Here is a 27,072-nt window from a genome sequence, read left to right as displayed (position 1 = left end):
TTTGAATCAGCATCACTGAACTGGGATCCTGTCAGATCTGAGAGGACAGCAGAGGGTCACAGTCAAGTACTTGGTGTCTCAAAGTGGATCAAGATGCAGTCGTGGCCTTCTGGAGTACTGGCCTCAGCTAGCAGTGTTCCAGCCTGTTCTGTTTTGTGAACTGCCCCTTGGCAGCCTTAAACCAGCCACTGCATCTCTTCTGAGAGCACCTGCTTAAACCACTAAACTGTAAAACAGGTTCTCTGATCTATGGCTAATGTCCCCAGCTGGGCTGGGCTTTCTGCCAGCTGCCCTTGGAGGCTTTTTCATGGAGGGACTGCATGATATGAGCTTGTATTGAGGCACTTTGCCTCTTCCAAGCTTTGAGTCACATCCTCTGCTAGGAGCAGAGCAATCTCTAAAGGCAATGTTTAATCTTCTCTTGTTTGTTTTCTTAAGATGAAACAATTTATATTTTTGACATCTTTGTCAGCAGCTGTCCACTAAGGAGCTTGTCAGCCTGCCCCAAACAGTGCAAACTCCTTTATCTTCCTAGTGCTTGTGATGAGAAATGAATTATAAGTTGAGGAAAAGCCTTGGCAGTGCAAAAGAAAAGGGCCTTGACAGGTTTTGAAGTGTGTGAAATAAAAAATAGATTAGACAAGCCTGTGCTTCCAGCTGCTTTTTGCATCCTTACCTCAACAAAATAATTACCACTTATTTAGGCAGAGTCACTGAAGTGAGGGAGGCTTTTGCTGAACTCAGTGCTCAGCATATTGCTACCTGGAGCATGCCAAGATGCTTACCTGGGTTTTGTGGCCAGAAGCTGAGGTAAAATACAGGATGGAGTTGCAAGGAAGGTGTTGTCCTCCTAGGTAGGGAAAGAATAAGTGCTTTTCTGTTGGAGTAACTGTTCCTTCTTCCCTCCCAGGCACCAATGGCCTCATTAGCTGTGGGGTTGCATCTCCACATGTGGCTGGGCTTTGCAAGCTGGTGCTGCAGGAGCTCTCTGCTGCTGCCTGAGCCCTGTGGAGCCCCAGCTGAGCTGACAGTGCTCACCAGCATCTTCAAGGGGATGCTTTACACCTGGTGACCTCTCCTTCCAGCACACAGCTGCTGAACAGTGTGCTTGAATGTCTCACAGAGCTGTGGTGAGACTGATCACCTGCTGGGGGTGGGGAAGGGGCTGTGGTACCATCTGTGCAGCTGCAGCCTCAGCTTCCTTCCTGCTACATGACACAGGTCCCATCCCAGGCTGACAATCTGCAGCCTGCACTCAGAGGGAGGCTGGCAAACTGAGAATGGTGGAGAGAGAGGCTGGTGTCTGAGTGCTGCTCTCAATACCTGGGATTACAGCAAGTACCTCCTGAGGAGAGTATTGAGTCCTGCTGCGTTACCTGACAGGAGACAGGCTCACTGCAGGGCAGGTGTCCCCTGATTTACCATCATTAACTAAGCTGGTCCCTCTGGCTCTCTGTGAGGAGACCCAAATTAGCAGCTCATCCCTTTAAAACCCTTTGAGAGTCCTGAGCCTTCTCATTCAGTGCAAGGAAAGGCTCATTACAGTTGTGTCATCCTCTCTGGTTGGTGAACTCAGCTGTTATGAAAATTGCAGGTTTGGAGCCTCTAGATCTGCTCCTTGAGCATGCACCTCATCTGTAGGGGGCCCAGGAGCACTTCCCAGCTTTGGAGCTGCATGCGCTGTGCTGCCCAGAGCCCCTTGCCTATCCATGGGATCAGGAGCTGGCAGGGAGTAGCTGGGTGGGCTGGGATTGTTTCTGCTAAGTTACAGCCCATCAGAGTTCATCCAAGAAGCAGTGGCAGGCCTTCATAATTTGCATTTTCACATATTTTTTCACAACCAGTTCTCCATGGGGTACTTTCTGTGGCAAAGCAACCAAGCGCATATAGAGGAATAAACACGCATGCCACAGCTGCTCAGCTGAACCAGTGTTTTTCCTGCTTTATCTCCAGATCCTGGAGCTGCCAACTAGCAGGTGGCATCGCCAAAGATTGGCACAGAATTCCCCTGCAAGGGGCTGAATGTCTCATCCCTGTCCTGCTGGGTAGCAGAGCTCAGACTGAAAGCACAGCTTTGAGCAGGGCTGGAAACAGGCTGGGGCTGAGCCAGGGGCTCTGCAGGGAACAGCTGTGTCAGGGGTGCACTCCACACTGGGGGTCTCACCTCTTTTTAGGGGGGTGCTGCTGTTATGGAAAAGCTGTGAAGATGCCTTGATGCAGAGCCCTAGGGGGACAGTGCTCAAGCCAAAGACCAAATGTTCAGCAGCACTGCTCTCTCTTTGGAGATTTGCACTGGCTCACCAGGCAGCTCCAAGCCTTCATTTAAATGCTTTGTGCCCGAGTTTCCTTCTTGGCACAGAGCAGAGTGCTGCTCTGCTTAGACTGTAAGAGTTTAAGCAGATCTTGCTGACATTTGAAATACTTTTCATTTTTTGCTGAAAGGTATTTTGGAAGGAAAAGAAAAAATTAATACCATCTCTTCCCTAGCAGGGAAGGAAAGGAAGGGCAGAGCCTGGAGAGTGGTGGTAAACGGAGCTGCTGCCAGCTGGGGCTGTCACTGGTGGGGTTCCCAGGGCTCAGTAGTGGGGCCACTTCTGTTTAATGTCTGTTGATTATCTGGATGAAGGGACCAAGGGCATCCTCAGCTGAATTCACAGGTGACACCGAGTTGGGTGGGAATGTTGATCTGCTGGAAGGTAGGAAGGCTCTGCAGAAGGGTTTGGACAGGCTGGATTTGATGGTCCAAGGACAATTGTTTGAGGTCCAACAAGGCCACATGCCAAGTTCTGCACCTGGGTCAGAACAACCCCAAACATGACTCCAGGCTTGGGGAAGAGCAGCTGGGAAGCTGCTGAGTGGAAAAGGCCAGTGGCATCCTGGCTTGTATATGCCATAGTGTGGCCAGCAGGAGTGGGTTGTAGAGCATTGAACAGGATACCCAGGGCAGTGGTTGAGCCACCATCCCTGGAATTAGGTAAAAGAGGTGCAGCTGTGGCACTCAGGGACATGGTTTAGTGGTGGGCTTGGCAATGCTGGGTTAATGTTTGGACTCAACGACCTCAAAGGTCTTTTCCAACTGAAACAATTTTATGATTCTTTAAGATACTACACTGAGAAGGGAAAAATGAATTGTGAGAAGAGAGCAGGTGGTGACCTTTGTGCAGGTTAATGTGAAGGTTATGAGGTCCTGCACCTGTGACTGGAGTGCAGACAGGACTGGGTCCAGCATTTGCAGTGTCAGATTGCAATGCTCAGCACAGCGTCTAATCCCACCTTTCTTCCTCAGAGAACTGGTTTTATTTATCAACCACTTTCAGTGGTTGATCAGAGACACCTTCCAGTGTCCTCACACTCTTGGTCCAAAGGGAATAGATCATTTGAAAAATATCACCAATTTACTTCTTGCAATGTCTTGTAAAATTAGTAAAAAGCATGAAAGGTGTATCTATTCCATGTGAATTTGGGTTGTTTTCATGTAGGAGCGTTCCTTATATGTGTTGCTCTGAGACTAACAGAGACAATCAGCAGAGGAAGGCAAAGTTACCACTGTTAATTTAGAAGGGTGAGGATTTTTATGGGGTTATTTTAATATGTCTAATTTTTTTAACTCTTTCAAAAACTCATCCAAGTCTGAATTCCTGTGGGGACAGATAATTGAGAGGACTTGACTTATCAGCTAAATCTCATCAGTTTACTTCTGCCAGCCCCTTGCAACATGAAGGATGGCGGCCTACCACAAATGAACACCCATGTTTCTCCTTCCTTAAAGGAATGAACCACACTGCCCAATGTGAATGGTACCTGATCCTGTCCATGAGGGCTCTGGTCCATATTCCAACACCTCAAACAACCCAGATACTCAGACTCTGAAGTGCTTCACGCTTATGTCCAAGAGAACTCTTTATTATGTTTACATAGAGCATGAGCAATGTGGAAAACACTGGAAATTCTGCATCAGTGGCTTGGTTTCTGGACAGCATTGGAAATGGTGATGCAGCTGCTCACGTCGTGGCTGTATCAGGAGGTGTGCAGTGTGCCACAAGGAGCCAAAGCTCTGCGCTTCCGACTGGGGAGCACCCGCCTCTGGCACATTCACTGCTCACTCCTCTAGTGCCACAGTTAGGTACTCAGCTGTCAGCTTTTCCTCAATTTCACTTGGAACTTGCAATTGTAGTACCTTGGAACTTGTAATTTTAGTACAAAAGCAGAGTTTTTGAAACCAATCCTACTAATCCACAAGACCGTTCCCATTCCCTCTCCTCCCCCCTCCTCCCAATCCCATCCCAACTCATCCCATCCCCCATGCTCCCACCAACACATGCCTCCTTCCCCTCCCTCTCACCCCGGTCACACAGCAAATATCCTGATGCTGCAGTTCCAAGCCATGTGTCCGCCCCAGCCTATGTGATCCAATGGTCTCTGACCAGGTCCCTTTGTTCAGAGGTTCATACAAAACACACAATAGGAAAAAAACAAAACAAAAGGAGCCAGACACAAGAGGGAGACACACCGCTGGGCTCCAGCTCTGGCCTCTGAGCCCTTCCACTAAGCTCCACAGCACTAGGCTCTTGGGGTACCTCCTTTCACACTCAAGGCTGCAGGTCCCAAGGTTTCCAAGGTGCATAGGAAAAGGAAGAAAGGAAGTAAACTACAAGCCTGTTTCTGTTTTAGGTTCCCCCCAACCCCTTTCCCTCAACCCAATGGCTGCTGGAGGATATTCTTGACTCCGACAGGTCTTTTCCCGTCTTCCAGTGAGACCCTGCCTGGGGACCAGGTTCACTGTAAGTCACTGGTTCCTCTCTGGAACGTGGGCAATGGGTTTGGCAGCAAGGGGAGGGAGCGGAACACGTCGTGGGGGGACGACAGGCTTTTGTCTCACAGCAGGTGGGGGGGAAGATGTCAGGGAAGGCGAGAGAAAAGAGCCAAGGGAAGCCGGTCAAGCTGGCCCTCTGCTTGATGTTTGTACTCAAAACTTCTCCTTGGGGTTGCTTCAGCGTGCCAGCGCCGGCCCGTTGCTCAGTCACCTCTCGCAGCCCTGCTGGGAAAAAGCACGTGGCGGGGTGCTTCCGGCTGCTTCATCCTCTGGCTGGCTGCCCTCGTGCCCGCCGGCGATCTCAGAGTCGCAGTCAAGCGCCTCATAGATGGTCGGCAGCGTGGTCTGCTGGCTGAGGCGCTTGCGCAGGCCCACGAGCAGCGGCTGCGGCATGGAGGAGACGTCCACGTTGTTGCCGAGGTCAACCCAGGCCAGGCAAGGGAACTTGTTCATGTCCTTCATGGTGTCAGTCAGCTCCTTCATGGTCGCCCGTGTCAGCCGGTTGCCGTTGAGGGACAGGTGAGTGAGTTTGGGGAGCGCCCAGAGGAAGGGCAGCAGCAGGCACACCATGTCGTCGTTGAGCTCCGTGAAGCTCAGGTCCACCGAGGTCAGGTGGTCCCCGTTGTTCTGCAGGTAGTAGGCCATGCGGTGGACATCCCGCATGGTCAGGGGGATCCCTGACAAATCCATGGAGTCCTGGCTCACCTTCTTCTGCAGGCTGGTCTTCAGGCTGATGGTGGAGAAGGGGAGACATCAAGAGAGATCATTAAGGTTTAAGCATCATTAAGGGAAGCACTCCCATCCATCTAACCCAAGTGAGAGAGCATTTGGGACAGGGAGAACTCATTAACAACGTGGGCTAGAATGTTAAGGAAAGGGTTAATAGAGCTCACTGGGGAAACAAGCATTTGCACCATACCTCAGGGCAGACTGTTCTGGGGCTTTGCTGTGTATTTGCAGCACTTGCACATAAACTTTGCCAGAACTGGTTCAACACAGGTTGCTAAAGTGTCTCCCACTAGCAGATGTCAAAGGGCTTGTCTGTATGTGCCTATACAGGCGCTCATGCATGGAAAGCAAAAATAACTAAGCAAGCAAACTTTCCAAAAGCACTCGTTTACTCTGTGAGCCGCCTCTCCAGGTGAATGCCAAGGTCTGTGCTACAGAGGAGAGCCGTGTTAAATGTCTGAGAAATGGATGCTTCATCAGGAAAACAACAGGTGGGCAAACTGCACTCCAGGAATGGATTTACACTGCGTGTCCCTTTAAAAGCCTTCACAAGCAGCTCTTAGTCAGTAAGCAGCACCAGTGGCTGCCTATTTGGGTCTCTGTGGTCAGCAGATCATCTGCTGCAGCTATGAAGAGGCAGGGAGGGCATAAGGGTGATAAGAGATGGCCTCAGCCATTTCTTTTATTGTCCGCCGGGCCAAGGAAGCGAGGAGGAGATAGGAAAGCTGTGTTGTGAGGCTGCTAGGTATGCAAAGGGAATGGGGTGTGGAGCCTAATGATGGACTGTGGGTTTGTAAGAGTGCTGTGAGAAGTGGGAACTGTGGAGCTACAGAAGCTGCTGAGGGATGCTTTGCAAAATTGAGTAGAAATGTGTGTTGGTGTAACATAGGAGAACCTAATCCCTTACCGTAAACTGTGCTATTTCTTGCTGCTATTTCAGACACATCTTGCCTTAGGGACATGGGAGCCCTAGTAGGACCCCCCCAGTCAGGTGCTCAGGGGGTCTTGTAAGTGCCATATTGAGTTTGGGAGGATCAGGGTGGGTTAAGCATTAACCACCACTTCCAAGGTCCCCACTCTTCCTATCTGGCTCTCTGTAGTGTCCTGCACACCTGTGGCACAGCCAGTCCCTGAAAGCAATGGGTACATGGGGACATGCAATTTCCTCGGAGGAGGCTACAGCACCGCAGGAGCTCCCGTGGCAGGTGAGAATGTCCCTCCAAGCCTCAGTATTGCCAGGCTCTGCTGGAGCTGTGCAGAGGATGTGGCACTGCCTCTGTAGCTTTGCTTTACATATGCAGTTCATGGCATCCTAGAAATTTCAGCCCTTAATAATCCCCTATAGGCATGTGTTGACATAAGTCAGTACATGTGCACCAGTGCAGGCCACAGCCCTTTGTGGACACTGGCACAAACCTGCAGCTGCACTTCCTTGTAGGAGCATGAGGCAGAAAGACCTCGTGGCCTGCCCTGTCAATTCTTAAACCCACAAATTCCTGCCCTGGGTTTAGCAGTACTTCGCTCAGGCTACTTCTACGTGTCCTTGTATTTCCCATGGGAATTCACTGTGCAAGGCTGAAACCATATCTGTAAGCATGCATTTGGACTAAGGAGCTCTCATGGCAGAGAGCTAATAACAGCACGAATTAACTTCTATTCAGACCTGAAGTACTGCAAGTAAAATGCCTTACTTACTAAATATTTACACATCAGATGACCCACACCACACCTCAGTGGATCACAGGAGGGGCAGGGGGAGCAGTGCTTGTCTGTCCTGTCAAACAGCAGGGACTGATGTACTGGGGAATTATAATTGGTCTGAGCACACAAGGGAGGTCTCCAAAGGGCCTTGAAGATGATACTTGATATCCCTCCACTATCTGGGCCCCAGAGACGGGACTGTGAGGAATTAATCCACCACATTGCTTGTAGCAGTGCATGCTGTGGTCTGGGTGGCACTGAGCAAGTCTCTCTTTTCCTGCTAATCCAAGACATGCTTGAGATCAGCCCAGGCTTCTGGAAGCTGTATTTATTCAACTCTCTTGAAAAACAATGTGTGTGTTTTGGTATAGTTTGTCACCAATCACTGGCAGTGGTGTAGCACAGTCTACCACAAAAGAGGGTTCATCTTGTAAGAAATTTATCAGGGACCAGCCTCGAAGCTGGAAACATCTCAGGTTTCCCCTAGCACAACAAGAGTTATCCTTTTAGTCACGCTAGGTATTTTATCTGGGTGTTTGATCTGGAGTACTTGTTCTAGCAGAACAGAGCATCCAATGCACAGTGCAGGTGTGCATTCACGTGGATCAAGTGAAACAGGGAGAAAGGAAATGAGTGTGAACCTGAGTGCACAGGGTCACTGTCCCCTGTATCCACAAGGGGCTGGTACAAGAGATACAGCAGCCTTTTCTGGCCAGTAGGGGTTTAGAATAAGGCTTTCTTGGGAGTGTGGGGAATACAGGATAAACAAGCATAGAAACAAGCCTGTAACTACTTCAGTGCCTTTTTGGATGAACACAGCCTGTGGCTCCTGGAAATTCTCTTCCCCAGTGCTGTTAAGCCACAGCAGATCTTGGGTGGGTGGGGGACACAGAAAGGAGACATGAGCACAGGGGCACGTTCCCCAACCCTAGACTTTGTCTCAGTCTGTGCAAAGCCTCCTCAGACGTTCTTTTTTTACAAAGCTCCAGGGCACGAGCCTAGTTAGGAGTGGGGATGGGAACCAGGCTGGAGTGGGGACCACTGGAGGGCACGTCTGAGCCGGCACCGCTCCGCGGCTGGCCCTCAGCATCCAGGTGCCGTTTTTCCTGTCGTGTCTGCAGCAGCAGCAGCTTTCTTAAAAGGGGACAAGTTTGAAAGGCTCTTGGGGTCCCTTCTGGAGCGACTTGGCTCTGAGCGCAGACAGTGATGACTGAAGGGAAATGTCTGAAAGACAAAAGCAATGTGCTCGTCTGTCTCTGCCCGTTGAGCCTCCCCTCCCCTCCTGTGCCTGCCGTGTGGAGGCTGCAGTAATAAGTCACAGACCGTGCTCTCACCACAACAGGTACCTTCTGCTGCTCTCCCAGCACCGAGCCAATACCCCAAGGAGGCTTTAATCAAGCAGGCAAATTATCTTCCCATAATTGATTCTCCAGACTGGACTGCTCCTGGCTGAATGTGCTTAAAGCGTCCTGTCCTGTGCCAGAGCCCGCCCTCCCTTCTTTGCTGGCTTGTTTTTCTTTCCTTTCCTGTGTTTTTTGCTGCTTCCTTTTGCCCTCATTGCTGTACCTGCCAGGGTGACTCTGGGCCTCCTGTCTCAAGACTGGGGGCTCCCTCCTGTGTTTAAGCTGCTCTCTTGCCTATAAAAATGCCTCTTGTAGGGATGTGTTTGTAGGAGCCTCATCCTGGTGGACACAGCCCTATGCTGCAGCCAGGCCCTCAGCTCTCTGGTAAGTGCTGAAGCATGAGATGCAACACCCCACGCATGCTGTGAACCCTGGCAGCCTCCTCCTCGCCTCCCTGGTGTTTCTCTGCAGCTCCAAGAGGCACAACTAAACCTCATCTCTAGGGCAAGAACTCTCTCTCTACTGCTTTAGAGGAAAATGGGTCTGCAGTCAGAAATGGGTCAAGGAGATGTGGGTAGATGCTTTACTCTGAATTATCTGATACTTAGTATTTTTTGGAGGTCTGTTAAGCTCTATTTCTTGGGGAGAGAGGGGCATGATACACAGGGCACCAAGCTCTCAGTCATTTGTGCAGCAGCTGAGAAAATACTAGGTTTATTTCCAGGGAAATGGGTCACGTATTATCCCCTAATTTCTGCACTTGAAACAGCCTTTAAGATTGCTTCAGCTGCAGAAGGCTTTTTTTTTCTTTTGTGTGAGATACAACAGCTACTTAGCAACGTGGCTCTTGATGCCCGTGGGACTTGTGGACAGAGGCTGCAGAGCACTGGGAGCTGGATTAATCTACTGCTTCTGCAACTGGTGCTCAGGGCATGTTTGTAATTGTGAGGATTTGCATCTAACGAGGATCTGGACCCTGGATGCAAGGCAGCAGACTGTGTTTGTATTATCTGCAGCAAGCCTGGAGAGGAAGCAACCCTCTACTCCCTCAAATGCTGGAGAAATGGCTTGCAAGTGAGAAATTCTTGGAAACTTTGAGCAAGAAACAAGGGCAATCAGCAGCCCAGGCCCTACTGCCTGCCTGGGGATGCACATCCAGTGAGGAATGGTGCTGGCCCACAGTCCTGTTTATAAAGGATCAGCACCCTGCTTGCAACCCTTGTCCCCCCCTGCTGAGGGATGGGAGCTCTTTGATGTCCTTGCTTCTCATGTGAAAGGTTTTACTTTGCATTGTTCCCAACTCCCTTCTTGGGGTCCGGCCTTTCTCCCATGGACAAGGAGGCAGTCTTCCTCCCACCCTCACTGCCGTTCACCCCTTCCCTGGGTGCCAACTCTGCTCTTCAGCAGGCTGTACCAGCAGTCCTTAGGCTTTGAGCCTGGCTATGGGAGATCCATTCTGGATCAGTCCAGACAGAGCAGGGGACTGAGAGACCTGTGGGTGTCTGGAAAAAAAAAATCCTCTCAGTGAGAAATGTGGGCTGAGAAAGAGGTGAAACCATCTTGTGCCTCCCCAGGCTTTATTTTGGGATAAAAATCTTCCTCTTTCCACTAACACCCAGCCAGTGTTTCCAGCCTCCTGGGAACTCAGCTAGCATAAGCAAATACAGAGCTGTCTTGAAATGGGACAATTAGGAGACCTGAAATTAATTACTAGTTGTTTGTCTCCAGGACCTGTCCAAGAGAATTAACCCTCAGGCCATCTTCCAGGTCCTTTTCCAAGTCCATGAAGCTGCAGGCTCAGCATGTTTGTTTTTTTTATTAGCACTGAATCCCATCAATTTCTTGCTCATCAGCTAAATACTTTGGTGGCAGCACCAAAGGGGTGTAATGGCTCGTGAGTGTTGCCCTGTTGGGACTTGTAGCAGTCACAGTGGTGTCTGGCCTCTTGTTAGCTTTGTGGGGTTTGGGAGAGCTTGTTCAGCCCAAGAATGCTGAAGTTCCTGGAGTCTCAGCTCATTTCCTTGTCTCCATGCTATGGAGAAAGGCTGGGAAGAGACAGTAAGAGATAGAATTTTGCTAATGAGGGGTGCTCACCACTTCATGCCTATTTCTCTGGAGAATTACCAGCTTTCCACCCCTCCGTCTTTTATTTTTACATTAAATTTGTCTCAAAATACAAAACTTTGCTGATGCCAGAAATTCCCATTAGTGGATATCCCCTCTGTCATTAACAGGCACTGCCAGTAGTGGCTAATTATCCGTGAGTCAGGTATCTCTCAGCTGCTCTTCCTTGCACAGAACCTCAGGCATGGCTGGATGGCTTCCCTGCTTTGAGCAGTGATTTAGGGGATGGATTCTGAGCTTTTTAATTGCCTACTTAGCATAATCTGCTTGCTTTGCTTCCCCATTGGCACAGGTGCTGCTGTGCAGGGTTGGCTTTAGCTGCCTCTAATGCAACATGAAAAAGGAAAGAGAAGCCTCAAAAGTACTGACCTAGACCAACGCAGCCCCAGCTGATCCAAGGCTGGGCCGGGCTCAGCTGTGAAGATGGAGGCAATGCACAAATAGGTCACTTCCTTGAGAAGTCCCTTAGTCACTTCTCCATCCTTGTGCCCAAGCTCTTTTGACCAGCTGTGGAGAGGAGGCAAAGGTAGCCTTTCTCCTGTCTCACTCCCTCTGCAGCTGGAGTGGGACATGGAAATAAATCAGCAGTTGTTGATGCAGCTGAGTGCCTCTCTCTTCCTGCCTCTGCTGTCACTTTGTCCTTGAAGGTGTAAATATAATGTATTGACCCATGTCCTTGTCAGACCTTCAACTGGGTAAGAGCCACAAAGGCACAAGGTCTCTGCTGATTGCTTTTCACTACCACCTTCCACCCAGCCTCTGTTATTTCACTCACCGTCTCTCCACAAAAGTGTCCTGCTTCTCTTGCCTGCCAGTCTTGGCCTTTTTACTCCTGGCTCTGACAGGGCAGTGTCAAGCTGCTGGGCGACCCCTTCTGCCACCTCCAACAGCCTTTCCAAAAGTATGGGCTCTTGAAGCTGCTGGGAACCCTCCTCAGGGGTAGTGTTTGGGATGCTCAGCACTGTAAGATGAGGGCACAATTCCTGCCTCCATCCAAAACTCATCCACCAGCTCATGTCTGTCCATCTGACATCTCTGTGAGCAGCAGCTTCTTGGAAACAGTGTGTGGGGCAGTTCCTGTACTCCCATATGATGTTTACCATGTGGCTTTGGTTAACTGACTTGGCTTCCTCTCACTAGAGCAGGAATGATGGTGCCTGTTTACCCTGTTGCATAAGGGTGACATGAAGCTGTAGTTAATATTCTCCTCATGCCATGTGAAGGCTGAGATCTCATCTGCCAGAGCTGTCAGCCTCAGCACTGAGTGATGTTTTCAAGGAAAAAAAAAAAGATGTGAAGCCCTTTAGAGCTGTTTCCTTGAAGTCCTCTAGACACAAGTGCTTTCACTGCATTTTAAAAGTGCATCTAATGCTGCAATGTCTGGCCAATGCACATCAATAACAGAAAGGGAGCAATAAGCCCAGAAGGGATACTCTGCTCTCCACCCACTTTGGATTAGCCATGATGAAATTCACTCAGATGAGCAAAGTAAAGCTGTGGTGAGATTTGTGAAAAGGAAAGGCCATATACATGTGGTGTGGGAGTTAACTCCATACACACAACTGCCTTTGCTCTTCCAGAACCAGCCTCAATGTGAAAAATCTGGGGGGGTTTTGTCACAATTACAAGGCTGTGTCTACTGCCTGCCTGCTTTGTGGAGTCAGGTTTGGTCCTTTGCACTCAGGAAAGGAAGCAGTTACACTGAAGTAGCCAGCTCTGGGGATGATGCAAGTGGAAGATACATTAAGGTTCTCTGACACAGCCTTGCCAAGACAGTTCAGTTGTAATCCAGAGCTTCCTAATCACAGTACCAGACTGTGATCCAGCTCTCCAGACAAAGGCAGTCTTCACCTGATACCCCTCCCCTCTCTGCTCTGAACTGCAGCCCAGTGTGTCTGGCCCTCAAAAAATAATACACCCTCTGGGTCCCACCCTGTTCTGGAAGCAGATGGTGACAGTTTTCTTGAATTCATCACAGCAAGAGGCCCCAAGAATTCTGAAAACAAGAATGAATAACATCTAAAAGTTCTGCATCTGTCAAAATGCCGCAGAAGTGGCACTGATAGCCTAAAAGGTCTATGTCTGTATAAAGGAACATTTCTTAATCCATTACTCTTTACACACTAAACATCAATTTAATGAGAACGTGAAGCTGGAGTTATACAACACTCCAGGATGTATTCTGCTCGTTAAGTGGGAGTGATCTATACAACTGTAAAATGGTGCTAAAACTAAATTCCCTCTAGGATATAAAGGACTGAAAATTGTGTAGTAGTTGTGCTAGTCCCTGCTGCAAAAAAAAAGCGTTGCAGAAATCTTATCCTCCAGCTTTTGAGCTTTCAGTTTTAAAACCCCCAGAGTAAATCTGCAAGAGCTTATCGTCCTAGTTTGGTTAGGCAGCCAACCCAAGTAGGGCAGAGCCAGTGGGGTGCAGGCTGTTGGCTGCAAACCTGAGGCAGGATTTTGCAGGAAAGGAGCCCCTTCTTTTCAGTGTGGCAATCTTAGTCTGAGTATCACCAGAGCAGGTGAAATAGTCTCTTTGGGTGACTGCACAGCTGGGGACTGCAACCCTTCCTTGTACAAAGCATACAGCCACTCCAGGGAGCCCACAGGCATGGATGCAGAGGGCAAGTTGCCTCCCAGCTTCACCTTCAGCACTTTAGTCAAGCACAGAAGCCAGACAGAGCCTGGGCTGGATGTCTCCTGCTCCCTCCAGCTGCTGTTGCATTGACTCCATGGACCCGCAATGAGCTTTCTGTATGGGCTCTGCCTGTGGACTGTGCTTGAAGAAATGTATCCTTATCCTTTTTGCTTTACCAGCCCATGGGTGGCTCAGGTGTGTACCTGCTGGATGTGGGTCCCACTGAGAGTAGCTGGGGTTGTAACTGCTGTTAGTTTGTTTGTGACCCACTGGTTTGGCAGAGGGGACAAACACCTGGTGCGTGATCCGACTCCAGTATTGCAGTACCACATCTCCATAACAGCCCAAATGTAATTAAAACCTGGCAGATGCTCCAAGCTCTCTGTATGGCTGGGCTTGCTAATCATCTCCTGGACCCATCTAACATGCTGCAGAAAGTAGAAATTGCATTTCAGAGAACAAGGGAGTCAGGCATCAGCTCTGTGAAAGCCAGATGCCAAAGCCCAGGAGGCTGCAAAAGCAAGAGGAGAATTTGGTTTCTGAATGTGGTCTCCATGCACAGATTCCTCCCTGCTGCCCTTAACCCCCACTAGATTTTAGAAATTCCTTCCAAGTATTGCTGCTACACCCATGCTCTTTGCAGGACCTAAAGAGCAGGAAGGGTGCAAGCCAAGGGCACAGGGTTTGAGACAGACACTGTAGTAAAATACTCCCACCAGCAGACAGAGGGAAGTGCAGAATTTGGATCATGTAAAAACAGCCTGCCTAAACAAACTTATGCCTCGGTATCTCCAAATGAAGCAGCTATTTCCTGCCTTGCTGCTACTGGCAAGACCCATTTTCTTGCAGCGGCCTCAGATGCCAACTCTGCAGGCGTCTTTTGCTGCAAACTGCAAACCATTTCATCTCCACACTTGAAAGAGAAAGCTCTGCTGTTAAATATTTCATCAAAATTAATTTGCCCCTTATGTAACACATTGTAACTGGGTGTGGTAGCCAGGCAGGCTGGCCCATTTTAGACCTATTGCACATTGCCTTGTTGCCCTCTCCCTGCTTGTGCTCACAGGTGTTCTGTACCTGGCCAATACTGGAGGCCTGACCCCTCTATGTAGGGTTCTCACTGGACCCAGAACTCTTCCTCTGGCCACAAACGTCTTCTCTGTTGTTACTAAGTGATGGGTTTGCAGCACTTTGCAGTCCTCTGCTGTCCCCAGGCTGTGCAATCACAGGGAACACTTCCAGTTTGACTCCTCCTGAAGTCCATCTGAGAAGAGGTTTGCCTGCAAGCAGGAGTTTGGAGTCCTGAACTTCTTCTCTTTAAACTTATCTTGGGAGGGGACAGGGATGCGGTCAGAACTGCCATCTATATCCAGCATCTCCAGTATTCTGCAGGATCCTACAGGGAAAATGTCCTTGAGTGGGTCTGGGAAAGGACTCACTCAGCTCTGAAAGGTCACTCTTGTTCTGTGCTGCGGTTTCTACCTGCAAAGCAGCACAAACAGTCCTGCCCTGTGGGCTGCTGGGGGGGAGAGCACTGGGAGTGCTCGGCTTCTGGCAAAGTGGGGCTACAGGTGTAACAGGCAGATGGCCTGGAAATCATGGCATTAGGGATTTTATTCCTTAAGATGCACTGGGAACCTGCCTCTGAGTCAGAATGAAAGGTATCATGGAAATGTCAATTCTCATGGGGGATTTTAAGTTGCTGGCACACACATCAAAGACCGAAAGCATCAGAAAAGCCCAAGGCCATTCTCAGAGTGCTGCTGATTTTGCATTTCTTTTTATCCAATCCTGCATTTATTCCTGTGAATCTATATGGGGCTGACATGAGCTCTTTTCTTAGTTGCTTCTCTGTCTTTTCTTCAGCAGTGGTGATCTGTGTCACAGGAACAGGGTTTGCTCCAAGAAAATGACAAGAGGAGGAGTGGATTTAAAAGACATGGGGATTGCTCTTTATCTGGGCAGAAAAACCAGCAAGTGGCAAGGAGGGAACAAGTGTGGGTGTCCAAATACACTTTAGTAGTGAAAAGCAGCTGCCAACCAGTAGCTGTCAGTGACCAAGATGCTCTGGGTTGGGTTCTCTGTGCATTTGCACCATCCCAGAGCCCTCTCCAAGTGCTGGCAGAGAAGTGGGAGGTAAGAAGGATGGTCACCTCTCTGCCAGCAACCCTAGAGTGGTTCCTGCTCAATGGGGTGATCAGCTGGTGGTAGTGCCTTGTAATGGGACACTTTTCCCACTGTCAGGGAAGCTTTAAACTAGGACAAGGTGTGATGCAGAGCTGGGAACAGCTCCCTTTGGCACATGGGTGTTTTTGCAGGCTGGCAGCCCTGGCCATGCTCCTGGGGCCAAACACCCTGCAGGCCCTGCAGGAGGGGTGTCTGTGCTGTGCACTCGAGGGGGATTGATTTCAGTGCACTTTGGAGAGGGTGAGGAACTGTAACACCCCACAGAAAGGAGCAAATGGCAAAACACATCAAAGAGGGGGCTTTTGGGGCTGGGTTTTGGAAGAGGCTGCACTGCAGCTGCTGTACACTGTTTTCAGTCCTGCCTCTCTCTGAGGAGGGCAGTGGTGGCAGGCTGGAATGGTGCTTGGCTGCAGCACCGTTTGCCCAGGCACATCCCCCTCTGTGCCCATCCACACAATCCCTGCTGGGCTCTTACCACACTTGGGACTTCCTGCGGGGCATCCCGTGCCGGTGCCATTTCGAGTGCGGGGTCAGGTGGTAAATCAGCTGCCTGCAGATCCTGTCTGAGGATTTCCAGGGGTCATATTCCTGAAAACAAAGGGACAACTTAGACTGCCTGCACCACAGCAGAACATGAGAAAAGGAGGGGGCAGAGGAAGCTGGGAAAGGAATAAAGATGGCAGTGGAGCAGGGTCATGTAGGTAAGGGAGCAGATGAAGAGAGAGAGAAGGAAAGAGGAAGCTGAGAAGGCCTGAGATGCCTCTGCCACATGTCAACGTCTCCTGGGGTGGAGGAGGAGCAGGAGGAGTTCTGCACTGCCAGGAAGAACCCCAGCCCAGCCAGCCTGTTCCTGCCCAGAGCAGGGCTACAATTTCACAGCCCACCCAGGAACCAGTGAAACTCAGAAGAGGGCATACTTTTCTAGGGCTGAGGCAGAGGTGACTGACCTCAATGCTCTGTTGCAGGGACCCCTATGCTGCCAACTCCTTGTGTTACAGGACAGTGCTAAATTTCTATTAATTACCTTCTTGCCATGCTTCCCCAAACTCTGTCTCTGGACTATCTGATACCCTGATGTGGAAAGGTCAGTAAGTGTCACCCTTGCCCCATCCCCAAGGTGTTTCTTGCTCCTTCTGTAGTGGCACACTGACTCCAAGACCTCCTGTGCTGGGAGATGTTAGGACAGGGAACTTTGGCTACTTCCCCATCTTACTTCCTTGCAGTCCCCTCTGCTACTGGAGGTTTGAGTTTGGGAGCTTCCAATGCCAGCAGTTCCCTCCCGCCCCTGCACTAACTCGTCAGGAAAAGAAGGCACCCACATGGCTGCTGCCTTCCTGGGTTATTTTTGCACATGTTCTTTAGTGCCATGACTTGGAACAGAACCTCTTCCTCTGCTGAAACAGAATGGCAAATGGCAGCTGCTGAAGGCTGGGACTTCTGCCTTCTCTATGGTATTTTCCAGTTGCTGACAGACACCTGCATTCCCACCCCTCAGCCCTCCAGCCATGGGCCACATGTGCATTTAGGGATTTGATAGGTGAACACCCAGGAAAGCTGTCAGGGAATGCACTGATTTATTCCTTACTGTGAGCAGTTAAAGTGCTGCACTGGGGGCCAACAGCTGCTCTGTGACTTTGCTCAGCAGCCCCGAACCAGCTGAACTCCCCAGGGATGCTCTGCCAGCATGTGGCAGTTCTCCTGTGCCAAGGGGAGAGGGATCCCAGCCTTTTGCTCAGCTGAGCATCCCCTGATCCCCATCCCAGCTTCCCTAGGAACCCCACAGGGACTGGCCCTGCCTTTGGCTTAGGTGCCCTGTTCTAGACTCCTGCTGTGCTGGCAGGGCTGCAGCTGGCACTCTGCACTCACCTACAACAGCAAACCTCTCCAAGTGGGTGCACGTGCACACCAGGCTCCAGTACAGCAGCTGGCACAGAGCCCTGCGAGCCACTGTTGGCTCGCAGCTGAGAGTTACCCTCCTGTTCTTTCCTGTGTCCTCACTGATTTAATTTCCACTGACAGACTGGGAATTGCACTCAGCCTGCTTGCCTGTAATGCAGTTACACCCACCAGATGCTCAGCCAGGGTCAGGGAGGGGATGTGGTCTGGCATTGTTCTGGGAAGGGCGCTGGTGCTGTAGGTACTGAATTTCTACAAGCTTCTAATTAAACCTCTGCTGGCTTTGAAGGGCAACTCAGGTGCTCAACATCTTCCTTAGGAATGGGGAAAACAATTTCTTATGTAATGGTACGTGTGTCAGTGCATCCATAAGGCGTGAAACTAGAATGGGGGCATAAGCAGGTGTATAAAAATGGTAATGTGTTATCTGCCAAACACATGGGTACTGGATTAGAGCAAGATCCCCTCCTGCTGCCTGCCCTGAGGGGCACTGCACAGCACAGGCTTGGAGAAGGTCTGGTAGAACAGCTGGAGATGAGGTCAAGTGAAGTGTGGTTAAAGAGGTACTACTGCTACAACCCAGCCCTTCCTTCAAATGCTTACATGAATTACACAGACATTACTCTTGGAAAAGGTTTTTTTTTTTTTTTTATCAGGCTGTGCTGCAGCCTATTAATGATGATTAAACTTTGACTAAATGTGGCTTGTCTGTTGAGACATGACTGGTTAATTGTTATCAGTAAGCCTCAGGAGATGGCAGAACAAGGTTAGAAATGCCACTAATCTACACCAGGCTTTCAGTGTATTCCCTGGGGCACTGCTGCTTGCTCTGAGCTGTGTGTTCTTAATATCTCTCTTTGAATAAAGAAATTCACTCTATTCCTCTCCTTATAAAGCAAACATGACACTTGCCAAGCCTAATGAGCAAATGGGTACATTGCAAATCCAAGTGTGTGTGGTGGCAAAGGGTAACAGAAATAGATGCTGGTTGTTGCACTGGGACTGGGACATCTGTGATGTTTGTCTGTTTTCAGCCCTGCCTTTCTGTCTCTGCTCTCCTCATTCTCTCAAGGAAAGTGCTAGAGCATGCAGGGATACTGTGCACATAACACATTTTCTTCCTGAACCCCCAGTGGCAATATATTCCTGCAGCACCATTCTCTGTGGGGAACTCTGAGAGTTTACGGGGGGAAATAATGCTGGGTTGAGGTAGTTACATATGGCAAAGGGCCCAGGAAGAGAGAGGTGGTTTTCCTGCAGAGATCTCTGCTCTCCTCTGCAGCTCCATGAGCCCCCCATGAGCTCTAATTGCTTTGAACCCCTGTGATACCACTGATTATGTCTCTGTCCTGTCCCTAATTTTACTATGGGCACAAAAAGTTATTTCCCAATATCTGTGCACATAGCCATCCCCTCCTTCAGCTGCATTCCCATTCTGAGGTAGTTTTAACTGATTTCTACAGAAAAATGCCCCACAATCCACATGCTGCCAGTCCCAGGGCACACTCTGCCTGGCTCTGGAGGATCGAGTGCAGCACCAGCTGCCCCAGGAGGGCTCTCTGCATCAGTGCTGTGCCACAAAGCATTCACTGAGCTGAGGGAGAATTCACCTTTTTGGGACATTGCAGATCTCTGGCAAGGCTCATCAGCAGGTCATGGGAGATGGGATCCACCAAGTTGAGGAAAGTTGCATTTTTGTAGAGCACTTCATTGAGAAATGTTCCTTCCAGTCCTAGGTCCTACAACAAAAACAGACAGTCAGGCACACAGGCTTCCTCAGAGATGCATCCATGGGATGTTCTGAAACCAGAAAGCAAATCTGATGTGGTGCCAGCTGGATGCCCAGTACAGGAAATTATCCAGCAGAGGTGAAGCAGCCATGTCTGAGCCAGCATTACTGTGCTGGGGGGTGCAGGCAGCCAGAGAGCTGAATGAGATGCAGTGTTAATTTGAGCTAGTCCACCTTATTTCCACCTACCACAGGAAGGTGAGAATTCTATCATTTCCAGACTGGCTGGAGCCTGGAGAGAATTAACTTCAGAGAAACACAGTTTTGTCAGCTCTGTGTGTGAATCTGCTGAAGAAGCCAAGCAGGAAGGCTGGCTCTAAAGCTGCTTCTCCAATCTCAGCTTTTCTGAGAAGAAGAATCAGACCTTTCTCAGGTATTTAGGTGCTGCCATATGCCCTGGTGGTAGCTGGCTGAGCAGAAGTCCTGCCCACCTGTGTGAGTTTAGCTGTGCTGTGAATTTCTCCGTGTGGGGTGCAATGGTAAATTTAGAGGTGGCTTTACACCACAGTCAGAGGAACTCCCCCTCCATCTTCCACAGTGTGAGTTAGGGGAACATCTGTGTCCATGCACCTTATCCGTGTGGACCAGGGGATGGGGCACCTTTGGAGGGAACCTCAGCATCTTTGGGAACAAAAAGCCTTCTGAGGGTCAGATGGATAATACTGCAAAGAACTAAGCTGTTTCTTGCTAAGGGGAAAGCAAAGAGCTAATATACTGACACAGTTGTTACAATAAGAAGGTACCACAGAGCTGTGAAAAACAAGCAAAATTTTTAAAAAATGTGGGAAAGAGAGATCACATATTCAGATATGAAAAAAAAATACCCTAGGAGTAGAGATGTAGAACAGAAAAACTCTCTAGTAGGGATGGTGCTGGGTTTGATTCAGTTGATAAGGAGGGCTCAGCTAAGGGAGGAAACAAGTCTTCTCCCCATTCTGTATGCAGCTGACAGGAGAAATGAATAAGCAAATGGGTGCCCCATATGTTCACATTGCTCTACTGAGTGTGTGTTTCAGGCATCACCCAGTGACTGAGAGCTAAAATAAAAAAAATGGAGGGGGGTGGGGAGCTGCATGTATGCACATACATCACCAACAGGGACAGAGCCATAGCTGGCAGAGGTTTGGGATCTTAACTCCAAGCACCAATCAAAGCCAGTGCTGCAGCCTGCTGGATATGCTGGATTGAGCAGAAAGCACAATCCCAAAAAGACCCTGGCTAGAGACACAGGAAGGGAGAATAAATTAAATGCTTTACAGCCCCATCACTCTGTGTACACAAATGACACCCGTAAGCAGGCAAGGAACCCAAGCAGTGGATCCTGAAGGACAGACAGACATGGCTAGATACGGGCCAGGAGCCTACCAAGGCATCATGCCAGTGTCTCCCTTAACCATAAGGCTTCAGGGAAATGGAGCCTCCCACACCAAGTGTAACGTGCACAGATGAAGAAAGCTGCCATGAGAATGGCATGGCTGGGCATGCAGCAGTGGATGTCAGAGCAGTAATTAAACTCCCCCAGTTGGAACTATACCATTAAGATGAATCTGCATTCCCATTATAAATCCTGCCTGCGAGGGTTTTGTAAGTAATATAGCTGTAAATGTTCACTTCACATTGATATTCCATAAATTCTTAGCCCAGAGGCATTTTTCAGCTCATCTTTTTTATTTCGTTCTCTCATTTCTTGGAAAATTTTGTACCACCTAAAAGGTGGCTGCAGACAGCAGAATATTATAACTCTTGCCAGTTCAGTTGGCTTAGTGCTGTTGTCTTAAAAATGACACTTTGCCATCATCTCAGCACAGGGAAAACAGATTATACCAGACTTTTTGCTGGTCTAAGTCTAATGTCTCCCTGGGCTTCAGCTGAATGATGCCCACCTAGATCAGCAGGAAAGCTGATCTGGCTTGTGCTGGTGGGCGTTTCTGGGGTGGATGAAGTGCAGTGGAGCTGTCCAAGTGCTCATGTACAAAGCACACATGCACCTGCAGTTTGCAGCTGTTCTCCATGCAGTCCTCTGAAATGCTGGGATCTCACATCTCTGTTAGCAGATCTGCTTCTGCCTGCCTTGCTTGCTTTACATTATCACACCCTCTGAACATCCTAGGAACAGCCTGCAGCCTTTTGAAGTCTGCAGCCCACAGGTGAAAAACCACTGGTGATCCATCAGCAGGGTCTGCCTGCAGGGCTGGGCAAGGGGGGTGTGCTGGGAGCAGCAGGAGGCACACATGGCATCCCGTGTCCTCCGCTCTGGCTGAGCTGTCTGCCCACCTGAGCAGGCTGCAATTCCAGCCCCACCATTTCTCTGCCTTCCCTGGGGTGTCTGCACCCTGGCCCAAGGCACAGTGATGAGGTGTGGTGTTAAATGTCCTCCCTGTCCGCTTGAGTGAACAAGGTATCTCCTTTTTCCAGGTAACAAACAGACCCCCACCTGGGACACATTAATCCGTGCCTCCTGAGAGCGTGACACTGCCAAGGTAAGGAGGGACATGCTGGGGACCAAGCTAAGGGCTGAACGTAGCTAGGGGGTGAGGAAAATCTGGGAGTCAGGAAAAAAGGCTGATCTGAGGCTGACACTGGACACATGAGGAGGACTGGTGGTGATTACATGACCCCAGACTGGGTGACAGCTGGGGTGTGGTACATGTTAATGGTGTAAACCCTCTGTCACTGAAACCTCTGAGTGCTCATGAACCAGAGGCTTTGGGGTGTTGCTGGAGGGGTTCCCATCTTGCTTGGCAGAAGGTGATGTGATTACAGGATGCATGTCCCACTGTTCTGTTGGGAGCAGAGGGGCAGACACTGTTTCAACATGGCCAGGCAGAACTGCGGACCAGGAATAACATGGGGAACTGGAAAGGCAGCAGGCAAAACGTGAATGTTCATGACATGGTAATTCTCAAGCGCAGATGTGGGGAAGCCAGGTGTTTAACTGATCCTGAAAGGAGCTTAAAAATGACCTTCCATTCCATATGGCCCTGTGACTTAGCACTCAAACCCTGCCTGTCCACAGATGGACCTTCTGGAGACCTCCAGGGTCTGTGGAAGGTTTCAGTGCTTCAGTCTCCAGGAGAGGTGCTGAGCACTACAGAAAATGACATTCTGTAGTTCTGGCCTCTAGCATACCCTAGTAAAGTCTGTTCATGTTACATTGCCACATCCATGAAGTGAGTGGTTGCCTCTCTTTCTTCACAAGCTTCTTGCAACAGTGCCTCTCCAAAACTGCCTTTGAAATCTTATTCAACCCTTGTCTGCCATAGTGGTGCACACACAGAGGTTCTCTGCTGTGAGTTTATCTGTCTGCTATCTATCAACATAAAAGTTTATCTCTTTTATGTTGAAGGCAAGAAGAGTGTGGTGCTGGTAACAATCTTCAAGTGAATGGTAAAGTAGTGGACAGAAAAAGCAGAGATGTAATTTTTGATCCTGTGAATTCTTACCTGAGCGTGTAACTTCCTGGTAGCCCAGGGCAGTGAGCACCACTGTCAGATGTGTTGTAAAACCCTGCACATGCAGAGCAGACAGGGCTGTTCATGCAGCTCCCTGCAGCTGGTGGTGTGGGTGAACAGGCATCCAGTGAGCCAGTCCCTGCTCCACTGCACTCACACCCACAGGCCACTGGCTACTAAGGCAAGAAATAATGTACATTCCCAATACGAAGTTAGATGATCCTTATCTAATGAAGCAACATGACAAGCTACAAACTGATGGTGTTTGACGTCCACATCACAGGTGGGCTTTGTCCCCTGTGCTACCAGTAGCAGAGTTGCCTGCAGTTTGGGGCAGCTGAGTTTGGCTGGAAAGTGATGGTAGCAGTGAGTGATGGAGGAGATGGCTCTGTTCCAGCAGCAGGGCTCTGTCCTCAGCATCAGTTTGGCACCACACTGTCTGCACACTGGCTTTTCTGTTCCTGAATGGCGGCAGACTGAAACATGCTCCCACTGATACACTGACCCCTTTACCTCTCCTCTCAGCCTCGATTGTCCCAGAGGTGCCCTCCAAAGCCATTTTGGGGTTTCCCAGACATATCTCAGCCAGTCTGGCCGAGTGGCCATAAAAGGACGTGGTGGCAATGGGGCAGCAGTGGCTTTTTTCTGGAGGGGCATCAATCCTGAGCACACCCGCGGGCTGGCATGGAGGGGTGTGGATGAGCACAGCCCAAGCCGGACCCCCCTTCTCCTGCGTGCAGCATAGTTCCCCTCGCAGCCCCTCGCAGCCCCTCTCTCTGCCTCCGGCAGTGGGGCCAGGCGCCCCTCGCCCAGGCTGGGGGTCGGGGGGGTGCTGCTGTCGCCCGGCGCGGTGGGCACCGAGCGGGGGAGGGACCGGGGCACGGAGCGGAGAAAGGCAGCACAAAGAGCCCCGCCGAGGAGGGCTGCACACCCCAGCGCCGGGGAGGGGGCTCCCGCACCGCGGCTCCTGCGCCAGAGCCCGGGCGGGGGCTGCAGCCCCCGGCCCCGCACGGCCCCGCACGGCCCCGCACGGCCCTTTGTCCCTGCCCTGCCCCGGCCCGCATCCCGCGGCAGGTACCTTCCTGAGCAGCCGGAGGATGTGCACGGCGTGCTCCCGCTTGTGCTCCCGGATGGTGGCCTGGATCTCCCGCAGCCACCCCACCCGCCGCACGTAGGGCGCGGGCGAGGCTTTCCGCAGCACCCCGGGCAGCTTCTGCGGGTGCAGCAGCAGCGAGGAGAGGTGGAAGTCGCCGCGGCCGCTCTCCAGCCTGCCGGGGCAGGGCTCCTCGCCGCTCTCCTCCTCCAGGCTGCTCTGCCGGCTCAGCCGGGAGCCCATGGCCGCGCTCCGGCCGCGCCGCCGCCGCCGCGCTCCGGACCGGGCGGGCTCCGGGCTGCGGGGCCGGGGGAGGCGCCGGGGAAGGCGGGGGGTCCGGGCTGCCCCGCCCGGCCGGCCCCGCCCCGGCTCCCCGTGCTCCCGACGCTCCCGCAGGAGCGACGCCCCGGGGCTCTGGTGCTGCGGGGCTCCGCGCTCAGCACCCGCCTCCCCGGCGGCCGGGCAGCCCCGCTGCTGCCTCTGCGCCCCAGCGCCTCCTCCTCCCGGGCTTGTTCTGCCGGGAGATGCTCGGTGGGGAAGACAAAGAGGGACGCGGATGCTGCCGAGACTGCTCCTTCCATCCAGGCATTTTGGGGAGCTATTTTATTCCTGTACAAACTCTTTGAACATCGCGAAAGGTTGTCTAGATTAATAGTAGTTCAAAACACACCATCTGCAGGGACTGCTTCTGTGGGCTGTGTTTTCTATCAGTCTGCTGTTGGACCCAGAGGAGGTGTTTTACCAATCTAGAAAGTGGCAGGAATTTTGCCCACCGCCCATCATCTGCAACTGATAGTATGATGCTGGCGCTGTTCCTCACCTGCTGTGGGTAGAACTGTTTTCCTTGTGTGCATTCTTCCCTCCTCCAGCAGTGCACAGCAAGTTTAGCACAAGCTTTTCCTCAGACAAAATCACTGCCATCCAACAGGATGGGAAAAAACAAAGCCTGGATCCCATCTCCAGGCACTGAGATCTTGCAGGCAGCTCAGTCGTGCATAACCAATGGCTCAGCCTGCCCTGCTTTTTGGAATTGGGGCCATAAGCTGGCTTCTATCAGGACTATCACTACAGTGAGCCCAGGTGCCCATGGCAGACTGTGAGTCCTGCATACAGGGCAGGGGTAGCTGTACTGTGAGGGCACACAGCTATAGGAACGACCTGGGGTTCCCACTGCCCTGTGCATCCGTGGACAAGCATCACCCAATGCATCTGTGGAAGAATGTTGTGGCTATTGGGCTTTCACTTTGGGGGAATGGGGATGGCCATGGCTTTTTGTGCTACAGAGCCTGCAAGGATCATTTTCCTTCTCAACCTTCCTCTGAGCCATGAATGGGGATGGAGATGTGTATGCTTTGCATCATGACAGCCTCTTTCAGATACTCTGCTGGTGATCCCTGTCTGGCTTGAAGAGACAGAGACGAAACAGGGCTGGACTCTAAAGCAGCCTGGCTAATGCATTGATTTTGTCAGTGTCTGTGCAGCCCTCTAGCCATGGTAGGTCAGATTCTGAAGGCCCGTCTCAGAATTTTCCTCAGCTTGACCAGACAAAAGCCCTGACTGTCCATCTACCCATTTGTGCCCTCCCTGCTCTGAGCACCTGCATGAGGGAAATTAGCATCAACAGATCTTGAGATACGGCTGAGACTGACTCAAGCTAATCCTATTTGGAGGGAGTAGATGCTGAGTAAGGACTTCTGGATCTGGTCAGAGAGCTTTGAGAGAGGCGGGTCAAGAGTAAATCACTCATATGGGGTGCAGCGTTACAGCTGCAGAATTGTCACTGGGAGCAAAGGGAAGGACAAAAGGGAGCAGTGGGTAAAGATGTCAAAGGAGGGGTGCACGATGGCCTTTCCCTGCTGTCTGGCAGCTGGACGGGCTGCCACAGATCCGTGCTCCTGCCTGCCCTGCTCTGAGTGCTGCTGAGCAGCAGTGACAGTGGATGTGGAACCAGAGGATCAGTTCATCAGCAGAATGGCTTTGTATGGCTCCGTTGTCTCACACCTTATCTTGAGAGTCAGAGGGAAACATAATCTGCAGTTTATTCGTAGTGGGGGTGAAAGCAGGTGGATTGTCCTGAGGCAGTGGGAGAACAAGGGCACTCAAGTGGCTCAGAGGATGGCATTGTTACCAAGATACCCGTCCTCTGCATGTGGCTTGGAAACATCCTGCCACAGAGCAAATCCTCTTAACAAACAAACAATTGCAGGGCAGTCCAGCTGTCTCCTGGCTGTGCTTTAGCACTGGGAGCACTACAATAGCATGGATAATAGGAGGTAATGAGAAACACACCAGTGCTCCACTTGGCTTCACGGAAGGAGAATGCCTGGCCAGCAGCTCTCTGTAGACTGAGAGATAATCCTGCCCTATCTGTGTGTGCTTCCAAAGGGCACATGACAGGGAGAGGATGTACTTCTATAGCTGAGATGGTCAGCAAGGGGAGGAGGCAGGAGTTTGCTTGGAAAGAGTGGACTCTTCCATCAGTCTGCATCCTCTGGTCCTAATGCAGCTCTAGGAGAGAGTGAGCCAGTAGGTGAGCATGCAAGTCCTGGGAGATACCAATCTACAGGAGTGTCCCCACCTTTCTTTCATCTCTGCTGCAGTGTCAAGGGCACCCATAAACTTTACACAGAGATAGATCAGCTCAAGAGCTTGTTTTGTACAACAGAGTGGGAACTGGGGTTTCTCACAAGGACCACGAGCTGTGGGTTTGAGACTTGGAAATCCCATCCCCGTGGATATTTTAGCACCTCTCAGAAGGATGTTATCTTGTTTCTAAACTGAATGCGGGGTACATGGTGCTGCCAACTGCATCTAGCTGGGTGCAGCATGACTGAGTTAATTTTACCAAAAATTGCTCCTAACATGAGAAATGGGAAAAATGGAAAGCAGAGATCCTTTTGCTATTCACTCAAATTCTGTGCTATAAGCACCTCTCCTTGTCACCCAAGTGCCCAGGAATGGGAATGTTCCCAGTTCCTTGTCTTTCAGGCAACTGGGAAGAGCTCAGATCAGTACCAGGACAGAAGAGCAACTGTACTGGATCAGACCACAGGTCTCTTTCCCGTGGGATCCTCAATTAGCAGTGGTTAATAGAGGTTGTCCAGCAAGGAGGATCAAAACAGGGGGATGTAGGTCAGTGTGTTGCCGCGTACTCTCCTTACCATCAGCCATCTGTAGTTCAGGAATTTCCTGAGATGTGCATCTCTGCATTTAATAGTCTTTTCAAGTTTTTCCTAAACTCTTTTTTGAGCCTGAGAAAATTTTGGGTATCCACAGCAACTTATGGCACTGTTCAGCTGTGTGA

The 27,072-nt window shown here is 50.7% G+C and overlaps 1 protein-coding gene across 1 annotated transcript; it reads right to left on the bottom strand.

Annotated features, from left to right (window-relative positions):
- Positions 1–3,872: 3,872 nt before the first annotated feature.
- On the bottom strand, positions 3,873–24,218 carry LRRC75B (leucine rich repeat containing 75B). Its single transcript, XM_038152891.1, has 4 exons — positions 23,754–24,218; positions 19,045–19,173; positions 16,014–16,126; positions 3,873–5,543 (listed from the first exon to the last, which is right to left on the bottom strand). Exons 1-4 carry the CDS (start codon positions 24,009–24,011, stop codon positions 5,021–5,023), a joined length of 1,023 nt encoding a protein of 340 aa, XP_038008819.1. The 5' UTR covers positions 24,012–24,218; the 3' UTR covers positions 3,873–5,020.
- Between the last annotated feature and the right edge of the window lie 2,854 nt (positions 24,219–27,072).

This window comes from Motacilla alba, chromosome 15 (assembly GCF_015832195.1).
Source record: "Motacilla alba alba isolate MOTALB_02 chromosome 15, Motacilla_alba_V1.0_pri, whole genome shotgun sequence".
In the NCBI taxonomy this organism is placed as follows: Eukaryota; Metazoa; Chordata; class Aves; order Passeriformes; family Motacillidae; genus Motacilla; species Motacilla alba.
The sequence above is the reverse complement of the archived record's forward strand: the minus strand, read 5'-3'. Positions and strand labels throughout refer to the sequence as shown.